General features: G+C 34.6%; 1 protein-coding gene across 4 annotated transcripts in view; it reads right to left on the bottom strand.

Moving 5' to 3' along the window:
* Positions 1–26426, bottom strand: part of cntn3a.1 (contactin 3a, tandem duplicate 1) — a 193245-nt gene that overhangs the window by 10670 nt on the left and 156149 nt on the right. For 2 of the 4 annotated variants that reach the window (XR_012399020.1, XR_012399021.1), the window contains exons 12-18: positions 14774–14901; positions 9270–9445; positions 8360–8470; positions 7663–7821; positions 2949–3098; positions 1880–1950; positions 106–340 (exon numbers count right to left, since the gene is read on the bottom strand). Coding sequence is in view for 2 of the 4 variants with exons in the window: in XM_692822.10 (XP_697914.4) it covers positions 106–340; positions 1880–1950; positions 2949–3098; positions 7663–7821; positions 8353–8470; positions 9270–9445; positions 14774–14901 (1037 nt within the window). In the remaining 2 variants the exon portion in view is untranslated. Of the gene's footprint in view, positions 1–105; positions 341–1879; positions 1951–2948; positions 3099–7662; positions 7822–8352; positions 8471–9269; positions 9446–14773; positions 14902–26426 lie in introns of all 4 variants that reach the window. The other 2 variants (XM_692822.10, XM_073939890.1) reach the window with 1 other exon arrangement.

Here is a 26426-nt window from a genome sequence, read left to right as displayed (position 1 = left end):
AGCAGCTTAGATATATCTTTACATTAAACAAAATAAATATCTGTAGCACTGAGTTTATACTGTACCGAAAATGGGAGCTTGTGCATTGTTTTTACAGTATAGTACCTTCTTCTGCAGAGTATATAGTGGTGACAGGTCCAAAAGGACCTTCTCCTTTGTTGTTGTAAACTCCCACTTTGACATGAAATGGAGAAAAAGGAGGGATGCTGTCATTTTTGAAGATGTATCGTGATGCATCAGGAGATGTAACTGCCGCCTGCATCCAGTTTTGGCCACCAAGAGGGCGAAAAGCGACCACATAGCCGAACCCTGGACCAGCTTGTTGCTCTTCTGGGACTGGCTAAAGAGGTCCACAAAAACAAACACGCACAAAAAATGAGAGAAAAAGCAAGTGAAAAATACTGTTGAGGTAGCAATATATCAATGATTAGTTTAATAAGAGGTTTTGTCTCAGACCATGTAAAATCTCAATCACCGTTCTTGAACATATTTTTCTCTTTTCATATTTTGAAACATAATAGCTAAAAATCTATAAAAAAAAAATGTGTCTTACTTGCTGAAAAACATATTTGTAACAAAAGAGCTGCTTGAACTATAGACTGACTATGCTGACAGCATGATAAGCCTGTTTGTAATGCAGGCCAGTGAATGGTCCACCACTGATGGATACCTTTGTGCACTTAACAATGTACCCGATTTGAGTCAAATATCAATCTTCCAGACTTTTACTGACTAAAATGCTCAATATCTACAACACCAACTAATGAACATCTACATCTTATGAAGAGACAAACAGGGCACTGTGCTAGTACAGTACAATTTATGAAAAATAAAATAATGTTAAAACAATAACAAAAAGTTAAAATGGTTTAGCTTGAATTTCTTGAATTGGCTGAATTACTTGAATAGCCACTATGAGAACAACAATGGATAAACTACCTCAGAAAACTACTCTACAAGTACTTTTACTAACCCAGGTTTATTGTAGATATACCTTATACCCCTGTATACATTTCTGGAGAGCGTGAAAAATGTCCCAGAAGCTATGATTTTTTGCAGTTTTTGATTTTTGCGAATCCACCGGTGTGTAGATTTCTCTTAAGAGTGCAATTTGTGTCTGCTGTTGTCAAGTAAATCTACCAGAGGCCGCTGTTAACTGACTGACCAACCAAGCAACCAACCGATAACTTTACCCACCTCCTTCCCTAAACCCAACCATTAGTGCCTTCAAAAGCACCAATTGTACTTGAACACCTTTTTCCCTAAACCTAACCGACAGTGTTTTTAATATCAATCCAGAAAAAGCGAAGCCCTTGCGATTGCCTGATTTACCACGTTTTTAACCTGTTATTTACTTATAGTATTTTTAATCTTTTGTTTATGTTTTACCTGCTTTCTAAAACTGTTATTCACTGGACTCACACCTCATCGTCATGGTCAACTCTTCTTTAACTCCCAAGTTCAAACTTAGGTAAGTGGTCAGCTGGAAGCGTGAAAAGGAATAGAAGCCGCCGGCAGCATCATATCGCCCCGTAGCATTCATTTTAAAAATGATAATTTTCACGCTCTCCAAAAATGTAGATGGGGTTACGTTTTTACAATGAACCTGTGTTGACTATTACAGTTTGTGTGGCTGTCAAGGAGTTTTACAAACTTCACATTAACTTTTCTATAGTCAACTTTTTAACACTCTGGCTTCAAAATGACCACTTTAAAGAAGCTCTTAATTTATATTACTTTATTTTATATCAAATTCTATTTTATTAATTAATATTGATAATGTAAAATGTATTTATATTGAACTAAATTTTATGGCACAAATTCCTGATATTCCATGACCTGTACAAAAAAGTCTGCTTAAAAAGAGTTTGCTTGTTACCTCCCAAGTGATGACGAGCTCAGAGCGGCTGCCACCTCCTCCACTGACTCTGGCTGGGGTTATCCTTGGCACTGCCATGTTAAAAAAAAGAGAGAAATTCTTTTCACCCAGTTTTACAAGATGAGATACACCACAAGTGCAGACAGGGCATTTTTCTCCCTTCTCCTCCATCTGTTTAGCATGATGGCACAGAAACAGTTTCTTGTCGGCTACTTGGATTTGGGTAAAAAGGTTTAGCATACAGTAGGAAGGGGAGAGAACTGCGCATCTTGTCAAATCATGTAGAAGTGCCTTGTGCAGTTATAATAATACTAAAAACCCTACTAAAACCTTATGAAGGCGAGATGGACCAACACATATTTTTGTTCCAACAGAACCAACACTACAGTGAAATTAAATGAATATGTAAATATGTGCAACTTGCTTTCTTCTTAATAAACAAAAATGACAACTGTAAGAAAACAGCAGTTAAGAAAACATGTGTTCTTAGAGATGTGGATTTGTCTGCAGCAGCTTTAGTCAAGTCAGGTCACCTTTATTAATATAGCAATTTATGCAATATGATGCTTGTAAACAGGAAGATGCTGAGACTTTTATTTTAGCATGTAGATGTACTTCCAACTGAATGGCATATTTAGTAGGAATTTGGCCTTTTTTTGCGCATCCTTCCTTCATAGCAAACTAACGGTAAAAGGGGCATGGCTGAGGATAATAATCAGAGCTTGACATTAACACCCGCCAGTCCGCCAAGTGCCGTGGATTTCAGCTGTGGCGGGTAAGACAGCCGCTCCCACAAGCCAATTAAGCTGGTTGAAAATTATTTTTAAATTGTAGTTTTCTTTAAAGCAAGGTTCGCATGCAAATATGCATGCAAATGTGATTTTAGAATCCAGAAGCAGCACGACTGACAAAAACAGGGTTTGAGAAACAAAAAGAAAGCAGATGAATACCGAATGACAGGATAAGCACCTGGGCTTTAATGTGACATATAATAAATTAAATACGTTTCAGGTATTAATTCCTTGTTGAGGGGAAAAACAGTAAATGTTAATAAATATACAGTACATACTTGTGTCCTTGGTCCTGATTTTTTGTGAGGGTTTGGTGGGTTCCCCTGTGCCGATGGAGTTAGTAGCCAGAACTCTGAACTCATACTCGACCCACGGGCTTAACTCAACCACACGGGCTGACGACTGCTGTCCCCCTAGAGACTCGGGCACTGAGAAAACATGCAGATAACATAAAGATATTTCAAGATACCTGGGGTAAAAAAATACACAGACACACACACACACATATATATATATATATATATATATATATATATATATATATATATATATATATATATATATATATATATATATATACACACACACACACACACACACACACACACACACACATACATATATATATATATATATATATATATATATATATATATATATATATATATATATATATATATATATATATATATTAGGGCTGTTACAATACACGATATGAAATCGAAATCGCAACACTCAGATCTACGATCCTGTGTCGCGGTGTGATAAGAGACAATCGCGACACACCCCTTGACTACCTTTCCAATAACGTCACGCGTGCCTGCAAAAGTTCAGCTAATTAACACTTTTTTTCGTTCGACATTGCAAGCACTGTTATACAATATTTAGCCGGGAGAGCTCGCACGGAGCTCTTAGTAAGGGACCATCTGACAACGCCAGAAACATTGCCAATGCTGTCAAAGCGGCCGGATTTTCAGCGCATATACGATGATTTGCTCACACTGTTAATGTGGCTGCGCAGAGAAGAATGGGCGTTCACCAGATGTCGCGACTCCTGCAGAGTAAGGAAAGTTGTCACGTTTTTTTCACTGCAATGTTGACATGATGGTGTTTCTGAAGAATTTTCAACTCCCTTAAATCAAACGAGTTTGGTATTCTTGAGAGAAATAAGTTGTTTATTTTATTAATGTTTACTTGATTTGTGGTTTGCAGCACAGGCATTAAGCCTCAGTGTAAAACAGTAGCCAAAAGGTAGGTAACAGCGCAAACTTTTCTGTAACCTGTGCGCTTTCTGTTTGAACCTTTGGGAGTGCTGACTGACAGGTGCGCGATGCGTGAGGTCAGAAAACACGACGAAGCTTTCAGTTAAGATGAACACAGTTTTTATAGTTATACTTTATTTATAGATAAAGGTATATGCCTCTGCATATAATCACTCTTGCTGGAGTTTATAGCCGTTTCGCTTTACTTCAGGACGCATTAATGCCGCTCTGAAGGTCTAATCGCTGTTTTAAGTTATCAAGAGCTGTATGAATGAACAAATCTTGAATATCACAATAGTATTAAATATTACAATTGTAACACAGACAGCAACACTTTTGCACAATCGATACCCAGCTGATTCAGTCGTTTCATAAGAGGACAGCGCTTCTTCTTTTTTCCTTGTCAACATAAAGGCAGTGAGGTGCGCCTTGTTTTCGGCCCCTTGTTTAACTGCAAGGCATACTTAATTTGCGGTATGATAACGTATAACCCGTGCCTACAGACACATTTGCCAAAGAAGCAAAATGGAAGAAGAATATTGCTGTTTGATACAGACCTGTTGATGCTAAACCAGTGCTTATGTTGACCTGTATCTGCGTAATAAACGCAACAAATAGGCTTTACTTTTTATTTTACAGCATTTATAAAGCATGTATGCACATTAATGCAATATCATATTTAAACAACAAAACTGTTTACAAAAAGTCAACATATGCGCGCGTTGTTGTTGTGTTTTTATCACGCAGCGCGCGCACTTGAACCACGAGGGAGAGAGAGGAAACCATAGGCTATATCAGGACATATTCTTTAAAATAATGATTTCTATTAAAAATGTAAAAGGTTTTGTGATTATAATAATAACAGCGGGGCATTAAATAAAGGCATATTTTCCGTGGAGCGGGCAATTTGAGGAAGTCTGCGATTTTTATTTGACGGAAGAAAAAAACATGATTGGAAAAAAACAGCCTATGCCAGTTATTAAAAAGAATCAGTCAGTATTTTCGTTTTGTAATATAAATTAATTATTTAAGTGAAAATAATTTAGGGCAGTCCTATTTATTTCATTCATTTTATTTAGATTATTCTGCTCTTCTGTGCTAAACACTGCAGGTGTGTGAAGATGCTCTGTTGTTCTGTTCCGCTATTAATATGCTAACATATAAAAATAAATCAGTATTTTAAAATGCAATATTTAATGTGCCAGACACAAAATAGACACGTCAATTTGTTTAATATAAAATTAATAGTAATCTGACCAGTTAAGTTAATAACCGATTAATGAGCAGCGTTTGTCAGTTAGCAAAATTAATGAAATGAGCATCCCTAGTAGCTATTTAATTTACTTTTTCTATGTAAGAGAGCTTGATTGAAAAAGAATTTTCAACATGCTTGAACCATCTACACAATGGAGTTTAGTTCTGTTTGTTTTTTCAACAGTATTTTGTTACAAAGAAAACAAAAGTGATATAGCATATAGCAATTTAAATTATTAATAATTTGCATAGTTAATATTGTTCTTTGATGTTTAGTTTATAACAATTTTTCAAATGTTATTTAATAAAAAATAGTTTTAAAAATCTTTTTTTTTCCCACCCCACACGGATAAAAAGAAAAAAAAGAAAAAATCGTGATACGAACCGAATCATGGGTCAAAAATCGTGATACGAACCGAATCGTGGGTTTGGTGTATCGTTACAGCCCTAATATATATATATATATATATATATATATATATATATATATATATATATATATATATATATATATATATATATATATATATATATATATATATATATATATATACATATATACACATACATACATACACACAGTTGAAGTCAAAGTTATTAGACCTATTAACGGAGAGATTTTTTCAACACACTTCTAAACATAATAGTTTTAATAACTCATTTAATAATAGATTTGTTTTATCCTTGCCATAATGACAGTAAATAATATTTTACTAGATATTTTTCAAAACATTTCTACAGCTTAAAGTTACATTTAAAGGCTTAACTAGGTAATTAGGCAGATCAGCGTAATTAGTCGAGTTATGGTATAACGATGGTTTGTTCTGTAGACTATAGAAAAAATATATAGCTTAAAGGGGCTAATGATTTTGAGCTTAAAATGGTTCTTAAAAAATTAAAAACTGCTTTTATTCTAGCTGAAATAAATCAAATAAGACTTTCTTCAGAAGAAAAAAAAATATTATCAGCTATACTATGACAATGTCATTGCTCTGTTAAACATCATTTAGAAAATTAACAAACAAAAAAAAAGTTTTTTTTTTTTTAAGTTTGGTAAAGTACAATTTTTTTCATGGGTATGGCTGTGTAAATTCTAAAATAAATTAACAGAAATAAAAAATGAAAACAAAAGAAGTTTTAAAACAGAGGTTCTGAAATGTCACTTTTGCTTAATGTCATAGACAAACCAATTTTAGTTGTCCCTAAAAGCTTGTAATAAAGTTTTTCGAATAATCTCTTTTCAGTACAGTGAATCAGCACAGGCTCATATGCTGCTATAACCCCGCCGGTTCTACCCCACCCAACCCGCTCCGAGCTGGGATCAAACCGACGACCTTCCACATGGGAGTTGGTTGCTCTAACAAGGAGGCTAAAGACCATGGCCTCTAGCATTTGTCGCTTGAGCACCTTTACGGGTCAGAGGAGTGAGGTTTTCCTGCACAGCACTTACTAGCACTTACATTCACCCCCCTAAACCTCACTCCCATCCGGGTCACGGCACCAATGTAACCCTGCCGGGTCTACGCCACCCAACCCGCTCTGAGCTGGTATCAAACCGGCGACCTTCCGCATAGCAATCGGTTGCTCTGACAAGGAGGCTAAAGACCACAAGGAGGCCTTTGTTACATTGCTCTCAGCCTACATTTCTGTGAAATTTACAATACATTACTCCAGGTATGTTTCATTGCATATTTCAAATATCACCAAAAAAAAAAAAAAGCAAAGCAATTATCATGCAGTTATCAAAATGTCCATTGTTGCGGAGTATGCATGTTAAGTAAATACACTCGGTTATGTTTTACAGTAAGTCTACCTGAACTAGTTAGAAAGCAAATTTTATGAATGTTTACTTTTCCCCTTTTATGAAAATGACAGTAATAATATGAGGGAATGAAATATTGGCGCTGTCTTTTATCAGACAATACATCTGATACAATAAATAAAATAAAATAAGGATGCTAGTCTTCTGTATCTCAGAAGACCACAATATTTTGGATATAGTATTTGGATATTGGAATCACTAGGGATTAACAGTTAGCTAAAGTTTGAAAGAAACTTTTTAAAGGTAAAATCCTATTTAAAATGTTTATTACAAAGCACTAATTAAGGAAGTATTGCAAATGATTTTTGTTTTGCTGATTTTTGCACACTGTTTGATCTTTAAAGTTCATATTATGTCATTACTTAATTTTGTATAGCCTACTTGCAGACTATTTAAAAAAATAGAAAAAAATATAATAATTAATGATTATTAATATTAACAATATTATATATATATATATATATATATATATATATATATATATATATATATATATATATATATATATATATATATATGTATAAATATAGGTATATATATGGCAATCCATTGGATTTGCAATAGCCCCATGGCCCAATGTATTCTTAATCCAGCCCTGCTTGCAGGTCATTAAGATAAAATGTGAACTGGATTACAAACTAAATTGCTGCACACCTGTTTTGGCTGCTTGCCATCCGAGAGAGAAGGGGCTCCGGATCTGAATGTTGTAGGCAAAAACAGGACTGTGGTTGTCAGGGCCTGGACTCCAGGACACAAACGATGTCGTCTCTGTTACTTCATCAACTCTGATGTCCAGCGGTGGGTCAGGGGGACCTGCAGAGAAATTTATAAAAAATCTATACGAAATACACTCACTTTTGGTTTTGAAAAGAAGTATTTTCATTATTATTTATTATATTATATTATATTATATTATATTATATTATATTATATTATATTAAATTATATTATATTATATTATATTATATTATATTATATTATATTATATTATATTATATTATATTATATTATATTATATTATATTATACTCAACCAGTTATTAGATGTAGGGTGAAACTCTTTTTTTTCACAGGGCAATGCAAATCTGTATTTTGTTTTACATTAATAATAAAAACCTTCATTTAAATACTACATGATTTGTTTAATTGTATTAACTTTGACTACAATTTTAATTAGTTTGATTATCTGAAACATTAAAGTGTGACAAACCTGCAAAATAAATAAGAAATCAGTAAGGGGGCAAACACTTTTTCACACCATTGTATACACAGCCTACATGATTACGAATATGTATTTTTGACAGAGTGGGTTTACGTATGTGAATTTTGGTTTGAAAAACATTACCTCGTACCACAACATCAGTTGCTATAGACGCGCTGTCCACTTTAGTCTGTACGGCACACGTGTATCTTCCTGCATGTCTTAGCTGAATGTTACGGATCATAATGTCTCCAGCAGAGGCCTGTGAGAAAACCATAAATACACAATCATATTCATAACTCATGCTGGACATTTGTTTTTTTGTAGTAGTCTTTTAGATCAGGGGTGCCCGATCGTTTTTGTATGAAGGGCCAAAAATATCATTGATAGCCGTGGGCCAAAGATAAATATACCAAACTATTAACTTTGCCAATTCCTAATTAATTTCATAATATAAAAAAATACATAGAAAACATAGATTTGAATTGTATTAAGTAATGCAGTATAACTTTTTAATTCTAACTTTATGCAATAAAAAACATAAACAATCAACTTTATAACACAGTAGAGTTTAATGCGAAATACAATAGTTAAGCAGAAATTGCCTTTGCCTTGATTTGCTCACTAAAGTCTATATATAATAACAGTAATAATAATATATATATATATATATCTGATTAATTGACAGCATTTAAATTAAAGCATTTAATTTCAAATAGCTTTTTTGTAGCAAAAAAAAAACAAACAAATAAAATTTTACATTACATTTGAAATGATAATATATACATAATCCATTCATAGATGGGGTGGCGTCCAAATCAAAAGTTAGCATGGGCCATCTTTGCCCCCCAGGCCCTAGTTTGGGCATCATAATGTTTTACATTATGATTTGCTAAAAAAACTGCATGGGCTAGTTTTGACACATGGCTGCTTGTTTAAGCAGCTTCTTGCTCGTTATGAGCTGATTGCCTGATTTCTTTGACTGGTCATGTCATGTGTTGGTCAGGAAAAAAAAAAAACCAAACAAGCTAAAAATGAATGAATAATAGAGCTGCACATACACCACCAACTTTTTCAAAATATCCCCCATGGCTTCCAAAGTTGATCAGCTGTTCATTGAAAAACCAGGTGAATCTGACATCCAGTGAAGGGTCACGTGACACCTGACATGGGATAACAACACTCTCTCCAACTGTGACATCCAGCTGGGTGGCTTTGGATGTTATGATGGTTGGTTCTAAAATGACAATTAGAGAAAATGCATTTATAATATACATAAAACAGCATTTATTGTATTGAAAGACATGATATTCGCCGGTAACATTTTTGAAAATAATCAGTAGATCAAGAGGTAACGTGTTAATCAGTGCTGTTGTAGCACAATTCTAGCACCACTAGATGTCACTATGCTCTTAGTTTTTCATCAATAGAAAGAAATTGCGCCTTGTAAAAGTACAACTGTTTCCACTATAAACACCAAGTACCTCAAGAAATCTGAAATGGCTAAATTGTCTCCCCCCCCCAATATTTGAAATCCTTGCTCTTACCACAATGTACATGTTAAGATATATACGAACAATGCAATATGATAACTTTCCCACTAGAATCAGACCTAGAATATACTTCCCTGATGTTTCTTTATACTTTATAAACAAATTGGTTAACTAAAGTGTCCAAAACATGTTATGGCCCCTTGTAAAATTCAATACAAAAAAAAAAATATATATATTAAGTTAAAAAAGGCTATGAAGTGGCGCAGTGGGTAGAATGTTCACCTCACAGCAAGAAGGTCGCTGGGTCGCTGGTTTGATCCTCGGCTCAGTTGCCATTTCTGTGTGGAGTTTGCATGTTCTCCCTGCGTTCGCGTGGGTTTCCTCCGGGTACTCCGGTTTCCCCCACAGTCCAAAGACATGTGGTACAGGTGAATTGGGTAAGCTAAATTGTCTGTGGTGTATGAGTGTGTGTGTGAATGTGTGTGTGGATGTTTCCCAGAGATGGGTTGTGGCTGTAAGGGCATCCGCTGTGTAAAAAAACTTGCTGGATAAGTTGGCGGTTCATTCCGCTGTGGCGATCCCGGATTAATAAAGGGACTAAGCCGACAAGAAAATGAATGAAAGAATGATTAAAAAAATAAATAAATAAATACTACTGCTACTACTACTACTACTACTATAAATAGATTATTAAATAAATACTTCTACCACTACAACTAATAAATAAACAAATAAATGAATAAATAAATAAACAAATAAATATAATTACTACTACTACTACTACTACTACTACAACTACTAAAAATAAATAAATACCACTACTACAACTAAATAAAAAAATAAAATAATAATAATTAATAAATAAATAAACAAATACTACTATTACTACTAATAATAAATAAACACATAAAAATAAATAATACTACTACTAATAATCAATCAATCAATCAATAAATAAATCTATCTATCTGTATGTCTGTCTGGGTTTCTGGTTGTCTGTCTGTCTGTCTGTCTGTCTGTCTGTCTGTCTGTCTGTCTGTCTGTCTGTCTGTCTGTCTATCTATCTATCTATCTATCTATCTATCTATCTACATTATAAAGCTTCTGCATCTGGGCACAATATGCCAAAACACATGTGAAAATATTTTATAACACCTTTTAATATTCTGCAGATAAATTTGAATTATGGCAAGTCAAAGAAAATGGTCAAGATGACAAAAATGTAAAATATTGTGTATTAATAAAAGCATTCGGTTCCACTTTATTAGAGGATATGAGTTAGCACTGATTAGCAATCTCTGGATTCCCTTGTGTTGAATTATTCATGCTTTATCACGCTTTGTGCTATGAACGTCTGGCACACTTCTGTCTTTTTAATACGGCAAACACGTGAATATTGCTGGAGCAGTTTCTACTTAAACTGTTTGCGAATTAACATGTCAAATGAACATGCATTGAGGATCCAGGCTCTCATGTGTACACGAAAATGAGAAAGGAAACCAGAGAGTTTGCGGAGAGCCAGCTTCAAAAAACAAGAAACTGCTGTACTAATAGCAAGCTGGCATTGTTCACAGGAGCCTGTCAAGCGGGTGATGAATTCACAGAGTTGCAAAAAAAGGCTGTTTTACATGGATTTAAGCTCTAATGAAACACAGCACACACATTCCCAAACATATCATGCATCTCCAACGCTCGGTGAATAAATCAATTCCTCATTAACCACAAGCATAGTTCATCTAGAGAGTGTGGAGATCAGAGCTGATTACAGACTTCTAGGGGCCCAAAACAAAACTCAGGGGGCCACCATTGGTGCGTTAGTAAATAAATCCCCAAATGACACCAAAACCACCCTCTTTCTCTTCCACTTACTCTTCACTTCCTGTCTTAATCATATAACAATTGGGGCAGAAACAACAGAAGAAAAAAAATTAAATAACTTAAGTAGTTTTAGAATTGACAAACAATAAAGAGGAAAAAGTTTTAAAAAGGACAATACAAATGGTAAAATTGTAAAAAGAAAAAAATTTAAATAATAGTCTAATATATCTTTTCATCAAATCAAATAATATAATATTTTTCTTCACATTAAATATTATTATTTAGCAATGTTCAATGCTTCTCATTCATGCTTCTCTCACTTGTTGTTTATTTAGCATTAAATAACAGATGTCTAACTTAAAGACTGATTGCAGAGATCTATAATTATAAGCATTTGATTACTTACCTAGCCAGTTAGGCTAACTCTTGTGTAAGTGTTATGACTCTTCTAAAGCCTAAGAATACCATTACTGATATTTCAGAAAACATACAGTTAACATACATGTTAATCTGAAAAGCAATGTTACAACTAGGCAACGCGGTGGCGCAGTAGGTAGTGCTGTCGCCTCACAGCAAGAAAATGGCTGTTTCGAGCCTCGGCTGGGTAAGTTGGCATTTCTGTGGGGAGTTTGCATGTTCTCCCCGTGTTTGCATGGGTTTCCTCTGGGTGCTATGGTTTCCCTCAAAAGTCCGAAGACATGCAGTAAAGGTAAATTAGGTAGGCTGAAATTGTCCGTAGTGTATGAATGTGAATAAGTGTGAATAAATGATTCCCAGGGATGGGTTGCAGCTGAAAGGGCATCCGTTGCATAAAACATATGCTGGATAAGTTGGCGGTTCATTCCGCTGTGGCGACCCCATATAAATAAAGGGACTAAAACGAAAAGAAAATGAATAAATTAATGCTACAACTATTCTCGTTTGAAAATGTGCTTTCCATGTCTGAATACCTGCCTTTGTTTAAGTCTGTGTAACCTCGCACACTGCCAGTTTAACCAGTTAGATTTAGGTTAGATTTAGAGATTGAACATTCTACAGATCCTAAAACTCTTCACCACTTATCCCCAAAAAGATGTAAGGATCAAAGGAAGGTTTACATTTCACAAGAAATAGTTCTCAATTTTATTACGATTATGACTGAGCTGCCTCATTTCATGAGGCTGAAGAATTTGACCTCCATAGGACAGTATCAGCCTCCAAGACACAGATGCTAGTTAAAAAAATCCACATGGTGTGGTATTTATTTTTTTACGGTAATAGGTTTATTATAAAAATGTAAAAAAAAAAAAAAAATGTATGTTGTATTAGTTCATATAATGCAAAGTTTTAAATATAGTCACCTTAAAATTATAAAGTTTTATTTGACATTTTTGTCAAAATTGATTATTAATTATTTATTATTTGAGTTATTTACATTATGGGATGTTTCTTATAAGTTGTTCACATTTTAAGACTTTTTATTTAAAAAAAAACAAATGTTACACACATACTGTTTACTAAATAGAATGCACGAACTTTGAAGCTCAATATCTCAAAATCATTCAGAACGCAGATTAAACCTTATAATTCCAAGGTGACGATGTAGTTAAAAATGTTAAATAAATCAGAAAATTACCCAAGACAACTATATTTAACTTCAGCCCTCTAGCCTCAATGAAGTTGAATTTTTGGCCCTTCATAAGAAAACGTTTGGGCACTCCTGATTTAGGGGTTAGTTACGTAGATAGAAATAGTCACGGAGCATGACATGGCATTCCTTCATGGAAGGAACAGAATACAGACATTTTTTTAACAATTTCACAGTGATCTTTATGAAATCACTGAATGAAGGAAGTAATGAAAAAAAAAAAAAAAAATGTCTTCCACAGTGCATGTCAAAATATTTTTGGTGGTTTGGGGGTCCTCTGCAGTGTGTGTACTCTGCCTACAGGGAGAACTGTTTAACTCGAGATGAGAAGCTTGGGATTTACTCTAATAGTGTTAATAACTGTATAAAGATTATACTCATTTATTAAATTTCCTTAAAGTTAGTCCCTTTTTTCATCAAGGGTCACCACAGCAGAATGAACCACCAACTTACTTTTATGCAGCAGATGCCCTTCCATGCTGCAACCCAGTACGTGGAAAGATATGCATGCTCATTCACACTCATAGACTACGGCCAATTTAAATTCACCTATACCGCATGTCATTGGAAGCAAACACGGGGAGAACATGCAAACTCCACACATACATGCCAACTGACCCAGCCGGGTCTCAAACCAGCGATCTACTTGCTGTGAGGCAATCGTGCTACCTATTGCGCTACCATGCACCCAAACATACTGTATGATGCAAAAAATTATGGTATTAAATATACTGTAGTACAATTCAAAGGTTTTTGAGTCTAAAAGATTTTTCTTACGTATTCAACAAGATTGTATCTTTAAATGAAATATGACACATTATTGACAATATTATTTAGATATTGTTGAATTGTTTTTTATTTAAATACACGGTAAAGCCTATATATTTGAATGAGATGTCAAAAGACAAGACTTAAAGATTACACTTTTTCTTTTATTTTAAAAGTTTATTTAAATTTTATTACTTTTAAAAGTAAATGTTAAAGTACTTTTATTCTAATTGATTTTATTCCTGGGATTCAACACTGAACTTTCAGCCCTCTTCAGTGTTAAATTTATTTATGCATTTTCTTGTCGACTTAGTCCCTTTATTAATCTGGGGTCACCACAGCGGAATGAACCTCCAACTTATCCAGCACGTTTTAACACAGCAGATGTCCTTCCAGCCGCAACCCATCTCTGGTAACATCCACACATACTCATTCACACACACACACACACACACACACACACACACACACACACACACACACACACACTACAGACTGTGGGGGAAACCGGAACACCCAGAGGAAACCCACGCGAACGCAGGGAGAACATGCAAACTCCTCACAGAAACGCCAACTGAGCCGAGGCTTGAACCAGCGACCTTCTTGTTGTAAGGCGACAGAACTACCTACTGCGCCACTGCACTGCCAAGTGTTAAATTATCTTTCAGAATTCATTTTAATACACAGATTAAAGAAACATTTTTATTACCAATTTTGAAAACAGATGAGGTTTTCAATAAAAAAAAAAAATGGATACTCTGATACATTTTTTTACGATTTTTAAAATAATTAAATTGAAACAACATTAACTGGAAAAAAAATATTTTATAACCTTACATATAAAAAAAATTGATCATACCTTTCACCACGAGTGTGCCTGCACTGCTTGCCACTCCAAACTGGTTTCTGGCCACGCAAGTGTAAAGACCGGCATCTAGTTTGGTGATGTTGGAAATCCGGAGACTGCCATTATCCAGCACAGAGACTCTAGACAACAAAGCAACATGATCAAAGCCTCACAACACCATTCATCCATTCAATAGTTGTTACAATTACATTACACTGAAGATCGATAAACTTTAGTCATGCAGATCAATAGGCAATAGGATGTAAACAAAAATACATCATTAAACAATTATACAGAACATTACGAGGTTTTAGATTCACACATTACATAAATTCACATTCTATCATAAAACAAACTGCAATTAAATGCTAGACTTTTTATGTATGTCTCATTTTTGCAGAGATGGGCAGTAAAAAGTATAATACTTCATTACTGTGCTTAATTTGTCTAGTATCAGTACTGTACTCCACTATTTATTTTTCTGACAACTTTTTATTTTCACTGCTTACATTTTTACACAAATATATGTACTTTCTACTCATTACACATTTAAACCAGGCTTGTTACTTTCTTTTTTATTTGATGTATTTATATAATACCTCGTATGCAGATTATTTTGCGAAGCTTACCACAAAAAAGGCAAAGTGTCATGATCATTAGTGATCTAGCCAGTGCAGGTTGCTTGTAAACACTCAGTTCGTTAATGAACTACAAATCTTCTGGTATATGTACTACAAGATCCCGTCATGCAACACACACACACACACACACACACACACACACACACACACACACACACACACACACACACACACACACACACACACACACACACACACACACACACACACACACACACACACCTGCTCCAAGTCTCCAGTCATTAGACTCTCACAGCTGAAGCTGCTCATGGACTGATAACACACATATATACAGCTCACTCTGACACCCTCATTGCTGAGTCTTGTTATATGGTTAGTGAACATTACGATGCGTTTTCCTTGCTTTGGTTTGCTGTGTTTTTTGACCCTCACCTTGTTTGTTTGTTTATGTACACTGTTAAAAATTGTCCCGTTAAAAAACAGTAAAATACTGGCAGCTGCAGTTGCCAGCAATGTACTGTTATTTTACAGTATGTTGCTGTAAAAATACATGGACTACATTGATTTACACAATACTCAAGTGAACTCATTTTGCTCACTGAAAGCAACTGCCTCAACTTGGTCAACTGCTGAATGAGTTTATGAAGTAATGTGCTATATATGCTTAGAAGCATACTTATAATGATAACTTATTTTAGTTAATTAGAAAAGTTCGGTTTAACTCTAATGTCTTATTTTTTACAACAGCACACATACATGTAAATCTGGAATCACCAGAGAGATTCTGACTGCATCAGCCACTAAACAGCCGCTATCTTTAAATAGAGAAACATGCAGAATAACATCAGCAGTTCATTGTTCATCTTTAACTCATACACTAGCTCTACTCTCCTCCACAACGGTGACACACAGAAGAAATTAGCTTCAGGTTTTACAGTAAAATACTGTTTTTCCTTGATTTAACAGTAATCTACTGGCAGCTGTGGTTGCCAGCAATATACTGTTTTTTTACAGTCTACTTCCGTTGTGTAAATTAACAGTATATTACTGTTAAAATACATTTTTACACTGCGTTTTTACCTCTCACACCTTTAACCCTTTAAACCCCAGAGCCTATACTTCAGTTTTAATTGAAGTGTCCACACTACTGAGTGTTCAAGAAACATGGAGCAAAGCTGAAGTAAATTCATTAATTAACTGACTAATTAAATGATAATTGAGGATTAACAATGAACAAATGAAGAAATACTGAAGGGAAAAAACAAGAACAGAACATACAAAACTTTAGTCACAGCTTTATAATGAAATAACCTGAAGAACAACAAATGATTAAATCATTTAAATGATCAGCAGATGATTAAACAACTCTACAAACATCATCACCAGCTACGCTTATTACTTAATACATGTATTTTTGTATAACATCTACTAAAGTTCTTCTTGAGAAAAAGTTAAAGTTTTACGTCACCATCATGGGGAACAGAGTTTGCTTTAGTTGGGCTCTTAGCCCTGTCATTTTTAACATTTATTTATCTTGGCTGCTGCAATTGTTAAGAACTTTGTTTAAAAAGCTCCTTTGTTGAGGCAAGCCAGCCAAAAACCTAAATAAGATCTGGTGATGTTCATGTTGCTATTAAATGGCAGAGTCTGTTCTCATTTAGTATTATAAAATGTACTGCTCCTATTCAATGTTAAATCTATTGTTTTACATTATATGTATATATATTGCAATGATTTCTGGAAGTTTTTAAGAATATCTCGGATAATAACACTGCTCTATGGTGTAAATCGCACTCAAAGAGACATCAATAATCATAATATGAACCTCAATAATGGTGACAATAAATTTAACAAAATTAACAGTTTAACTCACAAACAGGCAACTGAAAGTCTAAACATAAACAACAGCAGAATCAAACACAAATAAAGAAAACCGTTAGACCATTATACAACATTTATTTATACCGCAATGCATGCTGGGATATTTGTACAGTGCCACTCCCAGCATGCATTGCAGCATGAAACATTTGAGATGTTACCATTGTTGAGATACAAGGTCAGATTCATGAGGTCTGGGTGTGTATTTGTCATAACTGAACTGTTTTTGTATGTTATTTCTTAACTGTTAAGTAATTTCAGAGGTATCTTTTCTGTTTCCACTTCTCATTAAATTAATACCTGCAACTAAGCATAAAATCTATTGCATGAGGCTCTTCATCCAGATTTATACCAAAACATTTATCAGAACTAATTTCAGATAAATAGACTTCTCTATTTATTGATTTCCCAACTTTATTGCTATAGTAAAAACGTTTTGTAAACTCTGTATTACAGCAGTTGGAAAGTCTTCTTAAATGAGTTCAAGGGTGAAGAACCCAACTAAATCAGCCCCTCACTCCATTACGGTGACACAAAAAACACCTTAATTTCTGTTGGATCTCAATGAGAATTGTATGGACGTCAAATCAGTCAGTAATAAGTGTGTCTGCTGTTGTTTGTGGAGTTGTTTAATGATCCTCTGCTGAGACTGAAGGTGTTTTATTTTATTTTATTTTATTTAATGTTGTAACTCAAGTCACTGTTTGTGTTTCTTGTTTATTTTCTTCAGTAATTGTAATTATTAGCAGCAGGTGTTCATCAGTGTCTGAATTCACTCATTAGTGTTCATTAAAACTGTCAGGTGAACTATATTAGTTAACTAGTGTATGAAATAGTGAACAAGGACACAAAGCGTGATTTCAAACACAGACTTCAAAACATCGAATCTGAACTCTGTTAGCTCACAGTTTTCTGCAGTTGGTTACTTTCTCGAAAACAAAAATGTTACCCAGAAAGCACTGTTTTTAACAGAATATTACTGTTTTAGTGAAAAAACATTATTTTATCGTAGAATCTGACCGTTTTTTAACAGCAATTTTTTACAGTGTAGTCTGCTTCCTGCCTTTGTCAATCCGACCTGCTTACAATTCTGGATTGCCTGTATACATCTGTTTGCTCCTGTGTTAACCGTTGTTGGTTGTTTTTTTAACAATCATGTGCTTTTTATCAACATTTGTACAATTAGTACTAAAACAGTTAAATGCTTAATGCATTGAGATTTATTTATTTAATTTCAATGAGTTCCTATTTCCTAATACAGAATCTATACTGTTTGACTGTTGTCTTTATTTAAATTAGACAGTTGTTGTCATTCAAATTAGTTTAACAAATGGAGGCTTTAATTGCGCCTGTGTATGTTGTTGTTGTTTTTTTTCTTCAGAGAACAAATTTATTAACGCCATTAAGGGCTAAATCCATAAAATAAAATATCCATAATACTCCATATAAAAAAAATAAATATAAAAAAACGGGATATTTAGATTGTAGCTTTGAAGGTATTGAAGCAGCTGTTGAGCCTGTTGAGAATCAACATCCACTCACATGTGTAATCAATAAAATTGTGATCACCAAAAAAGAAACTACATATTCCATTAGACACAATTGTCACCAGTTTTGTACATTTTAAAGAACAATTCTCAATATTAACAAAACTTTAGTTTTAGCTCAATAAACTCCCAATTTGTTGCTTATTGATAGTTCAAGAGTTCAAGACAAGAGAGTTCAAGTTCAAGAGAGACACTTAGCTGACGATTTATAAAAGCTTGATTGGCATGCTGTCCCGGGAGAGAGCCCCGAGCTCAAGGGCTCCTCGAGCCCAGGGCTTCCTCCCGTTGGCAGAGCAAGAGGGGAGCCTGAGCTCGGTGGATCTTGAATGTCTTTGGATGGTGGGAGGAAACCGGAGAACCCGGGGAAAACCCACGCGGACACGGGGAGAACATACAAACTCCTCACAGAAACACCCACCGGTCCTGTGGAACCAGGGCTGGCAGTGTTCTTGCTGTGGGGCTCACAGTGCTAACCACTGGGCCGCCGTGCCGCCCAATCAGAGGTAAAGGAGGAGAAAAGGAGAGGAGGGGGGGTTTCTTCCAAACGAAGATAAAGTGAACTGAAAACTGTGGCTATTTATAGTAGCTTAGCTCATATGATTGGAAGATAGTGATTAGCAAATGCGAGACCGGTTGGATAAATCATAAGCATGTGATCCTCTCGAAATTAGTTTATGAATAAACTTCACTTATTTAGGTAGTAATGGGTTTAGGCAGGGGTCATCAATCTTGGTCCTGGAGGGCCGGTGTCCCTGCAGAGTGTAGCTCCAACTTCCCTCAACACACCTGTCTGGGTGTTTTAAGTATACCTAGTAAGATCTTAATTAGCTTGTTCAGGTGTGTTTGATTAGGGTTGGAGCTAAAATCTGCAGGACACCAGCCCTCCAGGAACAAGTTTGGTGATCCCTGGGTTTACACTGAAAAAAGTGTTGCATGCAGAACTGTTGCAAACAATTTATTTGTGTTGAATTTAAACAAACAAATTAAATTGAATAATGTTCAACTTATTTTGTTTGTTTAAATTCAACACAATTAAATTGTTTACAACCACTTAACGTAAAAAAAAAAAAAAAATTAGTAAATCCCAGCAATCATCTTTGAATATTTTTTTTCAGTGTAGGTATTGCGCAGGATGTATAAGCTCATGCAGAATATAGACTTTTTAAGTGCTAATAAACAGTCAATATCAAGTTAAGAGTAAAAATGAGTCCTTATAATAAAGTCTTACCAAAAATATATACTCAGACAAAAATATGTAAAATACTAGCAGCTGGATTTTGTACATGATCAACCCAGAATATATACGGTTTCAAACTAAAATAATAATATTAATAATTAAAGCAGTGGTAAAAAAGTACTGAAAAGAGGAAAAGTACTGAAAAATCATACTCAAAAAAAAGCCAAGTAAAAGTATCAATAGTTCCCCAAAAATGTAGTGCAATTAGAGAAAAAGTATCTGTTGTGAATATTACTCAAAGTATGATTAAAAAGTAGATATTTCAAAAGTACTCAAGAGTAGCGAGTGTTTCACTGTAAAAAGCTGTGCATGTATGTGTAAACGTAACATTCTGTAGTGCATTTGGTTTTTGCCCAGCAGGCACACAACACCATAAGGTATTAATACTAGGTGGGATTTAGGTCGTGATGTCAAGTGACCAAAATTCAAACTTTAGTCAGTGTCTAAGCACAATGTTATTTTGACATCCAATAATGTCATCAAATTACTTTAATATTTTGTTGATTTTAGGTTGTTAGAAAGTGACCAAAATTCAACGTCGCACCAACATCTTGAACCAGCATCATATTGACATCTAATACTGGAATTTATTCATCAGATATGGCAACCAAAATCCAACGTCCGACAGACGTCATAGTGGTAATGTCCACACAACATCAAGCTATAAAATTAGCCGTTGATATTTGGTAATACAGCATGTCATACAGTAAACATCGGCCATCTTCTCATAAGTGACATGCATCTAAACAGTCTCTGGGTGAGTGCGTGTGAAGATTTTGGACATCTTCTAGGACAGTTTTAACGCATCCAAACAGTTTAATGCTATTTTAAATCACCCATGTCTTGAGGTAGTTTATTATCATGCGATTTACCTTCTAAGTGCGATCTGATTGCACAGGAATCACAGGATTGATTTTCTCATCCCCATAGACAAGAAAAATAAAGTAGTGACTGCAGGTTGAAGGAAAGTAGTGGAGTAAAGTACCGATACAGCACTAAAAATTTACTCAAGGGAAAGTAAAAGTACACATTTTTAAAACTACTTCATAAAGTACAATTCCTGAGAAGAAAAAAAAAACTACTTAATTATAGTAGTTTGAGTATTTGTAATTAGTTTTAACTTTATTTTTAACTTTTAAACACCAAAAACTGTTGAAGCAGAGATAAAAAAATCCCCAAATGCAATTTAAAAGCAAAACTAAAAAGGAAAGAAAGTCAATCGTCAATGAACAGAATGCATTGCACTAAAGATTATTGGGTATTTGATGTGTTTTCTTAGTAAATAAAACTTTTAAAGGCCAATCATATTTCACAGTAAAAATATTTAATTAATAAAGCCCTCAGATCTTTTGCTCTTTCTTCTGAAATATTCACTTTATGCTGACAGTTTCTCTCTTTAATGTTTTCTTCAGCACATTCAAATTTCACTTTCAAAGACATTCAACACTGCATAACAATACACATTAGGGCCATGATTTTCTTTTGCTGGTTTCTGCCAAACAGTTCTGCAAGATTTTGTCATTATTTAATCCCCTTTATGTTTATTTCAGATCCGTGAAAAGGTGATTTTTTAAAAAAAGATATCCTTGCCATGTTTTATTATAAAATCACTGGGCTCCAAAATGACAAAAGAGCACCATAAAAGAATCGTAAAACTAAGAATTTATAAGCAGAGTAGACTGATTTCAAGCCCTCCTCTTTATTCTGTATTTGGCTCTCTGTTGCCAATTTTTCCATCAGTCTGATCTTTCTGTTTTTCTGCAATTTAAGTTTAAAATAGTCAAATGCTGAGGTTATTTTTCTCTGTGCATTAATTAATTAACATTCGATTTCTGAACATACACTACCTAACAAAAGTCTTGTCACCTATCCAAGTTTTAGAAAAAACAAATAATAACTTGACTTCTAGTTGATCATTTGACATCAGAAGGGGCTTATATGAAAGTCAAAGGCGTCTAGATTACCCTTATTTTACCAAAAGAAAATATGATCATGCCTTGATTAATAATTATTTAATTAGGACAGTGAGGTCTGACTTTACTTAGACAGTCATGTCATTTAACAGAAATAATGTACAGTTTAGAGTATAAAGTCATGGTGCAGTGGAAAAATAAATAATATTGTGTATGACTCCCATGAGCTTAGAGGACTGCATCCATACATCACTGCGATGACTCAAATAACTTATTAATAAAGTCATCTGGAATGACAAAGAAAGTATTTTTGCTGGACTCTCAGAGTTCATCAAGGAATTGGATTCTTTTTCCATGCCTCCTCCTCCATCTAACCTCAGACATGCTCAATGATGTCCATATCTTGTGACTGGGCTGGCCAATCCTGGAGCCATCCTGGATTTTCACCTTCTTTGCCTTCCGAAACTTTGATGTGGAGGCTAAAGTACGAGAAGGAGCGCTATCCTGCTGAAGAATTTGCCCTCCTCTGTTGTTTGTAATGTAATGGGCAGCACAAATGTCTTGATACCTCAGGCTGTGGATGTTGCCATCTACTCTGCAGATATTTTGCTTCCCCCAATACTGAATGTAACCCCAAACCATGATTCTTACTTCACCAAACTTTTGTGACAATTTTGGGTCCAAGTGGGTTCCAATATTTCTTCTGCAGCATTTGTGATGATTGGGATGCAGCTCAACAGATGAGTCATCTGAAAAATCTACCTTCTGCCACTATTCCAATTGATCAACTAGAAGTCAGGTTATTATTTGTTGCTCTTACAACGGGGATCGATGACAAGACTTTTGTCAGGTAGTGTACAGTAATACATAATTTCAAGCTAAATCCCGTAAACACATCTAACTGCATCATATATAACAATTATTTTAGACTAAATATATTCCTGTTATTCCTATTCAGTTAGAAGAGCAGAAGGAAAAAGTGAGAATTTGTTTTATGCTGCTTTTATTAATTGTAGTGCAGGGGCCAAAGCTATGAAAAATAGTGAAGAGAAGAGCATAAGATGTGCTTCATTTACACCGTGACCTTTCACTATGCAGTACTCTTCATCACAGCGCTGCTGAAGTAGAAGAAAAAAAATCTGCTCCCGCCATCATGGCAAACACAGCTTGCTTAATTGAGATGCCAATGTTTGCAAGAGTTTAGGAGTCATTTTTAGAAATGGAAGGGAGCTGACATAAGAGTTGCAGCAGGCAAGCGATTTTTATGTCTTGTGTTATTATCTTCAATAGTTTTTACTCTAGAAAGACCAAAATTACACTGCCAACAAGTGGATGATCAAGTGGAAAAAATTGTTTTTTTCTTTTCTAAAAATGTCATCTTGCATGCTAATGGCAGCATTTCAAACTAAAACTTTTTGGTGAACTTTTGCTGTTAATTTTAGGTGCCTGAAAAGTTTCAAAATGCAAGTGGTTTTTTTAGAAATTTGTTTTTTAATTGTGTAAACTACTGTTTAAATATGTGGTTCTGTGAAAACGTCCTTGCACATACAGTTGAGGTCAGAATTAGACCCCTGAATTATTAGTCCCCCCCTGCTTGTTTTTTCGGACACATTTCTAAACATGATAGTTTTAATAACTAATTTCTAATAACTGATTTCTTTTATCTTTGCCATGATGACAGTGAATAATATTTCACTAGATATTTTTCAAGATACTAGTAGACAGGTTAAAGGGCAATGTAAAGGCTTAACTAGGTTAATTAGGTTAACTAGGCAGGCTAGGATAATTAGGCAAATTATTGTATAATTATGGTTTGTTCAGTAGACTTTCAAAAACATATAGCTTAGAGGGGCTAATAATTTAGTTTAAAGTGTTTTTTAAATATTTAAAACTGCTTTTATTCTAGCCGAAATAAAACAAATAAGACTTTCTTCAGAAGAAAAAAATATTATCAGACATACTGTAAAAATTTCCTTGCTCTGTTAAACATCATTTAGAAAAGATTTAAAAAAAAATAAAGGGTGCTAATAATTCTGACTTCAACTGTATAGGCAAGACAAGGCAAACGCATTGTAATGTTAACAACAGTATAACAAGACTCAGCAAAGTCTGCGTGCTGTGTATATAATCCTGAAATCAGTCCATGAGCAGCTTCAGCTGTGTGTTTGCAGTCAAACAGTCAGGATCAGAAACCAGTGTGAGTGAGTGTGTGTGATGCATGACTGGTATTCTAGTCCATATAATGGTGAATTTGTAGTTCTTTGTAATCTGTGTTTAACAGCAATCTGCACAGGTTGGTTCGCTGGTGACCGTGACACTTATAAACCCAAGGGCAAGAGTTCACCAACAAAATGTGTGGCTAAATGATCAAGTAACCATTCCCTTTTACCTTGTTTTTACCCACTTTGAGCTCTTTTGGTTAAACAATGTTTTGTTCAACTTGTATATGTCTAACTGTACATTCAGACCGCAAGCGGCTAGCGCATCAAAGTAGCCGGAAGTCATTCAATTCAATGGGAGCCGGCGCCAATAAATGGCGAGGAGCAGCGCGTTGCATCTTCGCCAGTGTGGACGTCGTGGAGAGTTGAAATCAAGTCAACTTTATGGTAATGAGCTATGACGCAGTTTGGCAGCAAACATTCGGAATGTAGAAGTCCACCGCTTGAGAGTAGTCCAGAGAACACAGTCAATCTGAACTTTGGTTTCGACCACAGTTGTTCCCAAGGGTTTGATTATTATTGCGGTCATCGGATTTCCAATTATTTGCAATGTTTTGTTACTGAAGAATATATTGGCGAGTTACTGATGTGCATTAATATTATAAAAAATTTTTTTCTTCTTTAAAAAAGTGGGAATCTCATGCGACAATGAAAAACAGTATTGCTGCTTCAGAATATTTCAGACATATGGACACATATTGGATAATTAGGTGGAGCAAAGCCACACCACATGCAACTTGATCTTCCGTAGTTAAATTAATTTAATAATAAGTGTACAACATTTTCACGAAAGAAAGCATGTTTGATGCGGTAATGTAACTGATATAATATGCTGCAACAGCCCCTTTAAATACGAATCAATATAGCAAATTTTGACGCTCTCTCCGCCGGAGCTGAAGACAGACAGCGATGTCGCCAGGGTGGCCAGAGTGACCTTTGATGCTCTCACCGCCTTTGGTGTGAACGCACAGTAAGGATTTACAATTGTACATTTCAAAAACCAGACATATGGTCATAAAAATGTGATGTAAAATTCTATTTATTTATACAGTCATGAGAAAAGCTAGAAACTTTAAAACGCAACAATCATATTTGCATAGTGAGAGCATAGAGTCAGCAGATTTCCAACAAGCACTACATTATGAAAGCAGAATTGGCCATAAAGAAATGAAAGCAACATTTTCTTTTTTTTCCCCACATGGTCATTACAGAAGAAGCCAGGAAAGCGATGTTTAATGAGAGCCCCTGTCCCTCTCCTCCAGAGCTAGAGATTGTGGGTGGATGTTCGCACAGGGCTGATGGACAGTGATGGTCACTAATGATTTTCTTTACGGCAGCTTCAGACTCGAGAGTTCAGTGCTGCTCACAATGCCATTCCGCCTAATTCCTCTATGGATTCATCTAAAGTGTATGCTAATGAGAATTCTAGGATGCACTGCCTTACATGCATTAGAAAAACCTATTTAAACTCGAGTCCTTGATCTGGAGGCATTACCAACGAGTAAAAGAGGAGGTTCAGGGCTATTCTCAGGTGCTGTTGCATAAGATCAGATTTTGAATGGGTTGGTTAAACTGCAAGTTTTAGTACATAAATTGTTAGGTATATTGTATATTTAATGTTTATTTTCACCGCTATTCTTTAATATTGATGTCCTTCAATGGAGGCAAGCTATAGATAACTGTTTGACTATTCTAAGAGTTTTGTTACATTTGGTAATGAAAATGGACACTTTCTCATAACTTTATCCTGAATAATAGGTAGTGTTTATGAAAAACAACTATCATGCTCATTGATTTAATTAAAAATGTAGTAGAAAGCGTAAGATTATTTTAAAATATTATTATCATTTAACAATGGTTGTTTCATGTTGTAAGAATCTTTAAAATATAATTTATTCCTGTGATGGAAAGAAAAGTTTTAAGCACAATTTCTTCAGAAATCACTTGTGAACAATTCTTATTATTGAAATTAGTTACACTGCTCACTTTAAGGGAAATCTTAAATATGTTCTAAATATTCTTTGATTTCTAGAAATTTCAATCAATTAATGTTTTTCTTTTCAAAAATATTTAATGTTTGCAAAACATTTTATGAAATATTCATGAAATAAAATTCATAAAATGAAATATACTGTTAAAAAATTAAAGGGAAAACTTGCAGTTGTATCATGTTATTAAAGTGCCCTATCATGTTTTTTATGAGCAGTATAATATGCAAAAATTATTTTAAGATGTGTTCAACATAGCCGCTGTGCTGACACATAGGGTT

Source organism: Danio rerio, chromosome 23 (assembly GCF_049306965.1).
Source record: "Danio rerio strain Tuebingen ecotype United States chromosome 23, GRCz12tu, whole genome shotgun sequence".
NCBI classification, from domain to species: Eukaryota; Metazoa; Chordata; class Actinopteri; order Cypriniformes; family Danionidae; genus Danio; species Danio rerio.
The sequence above is the reverse complement of the archived record's forward strand: the minus strand, read 5'-3'. Positions and strand labels throughout refer to the sequence as shown.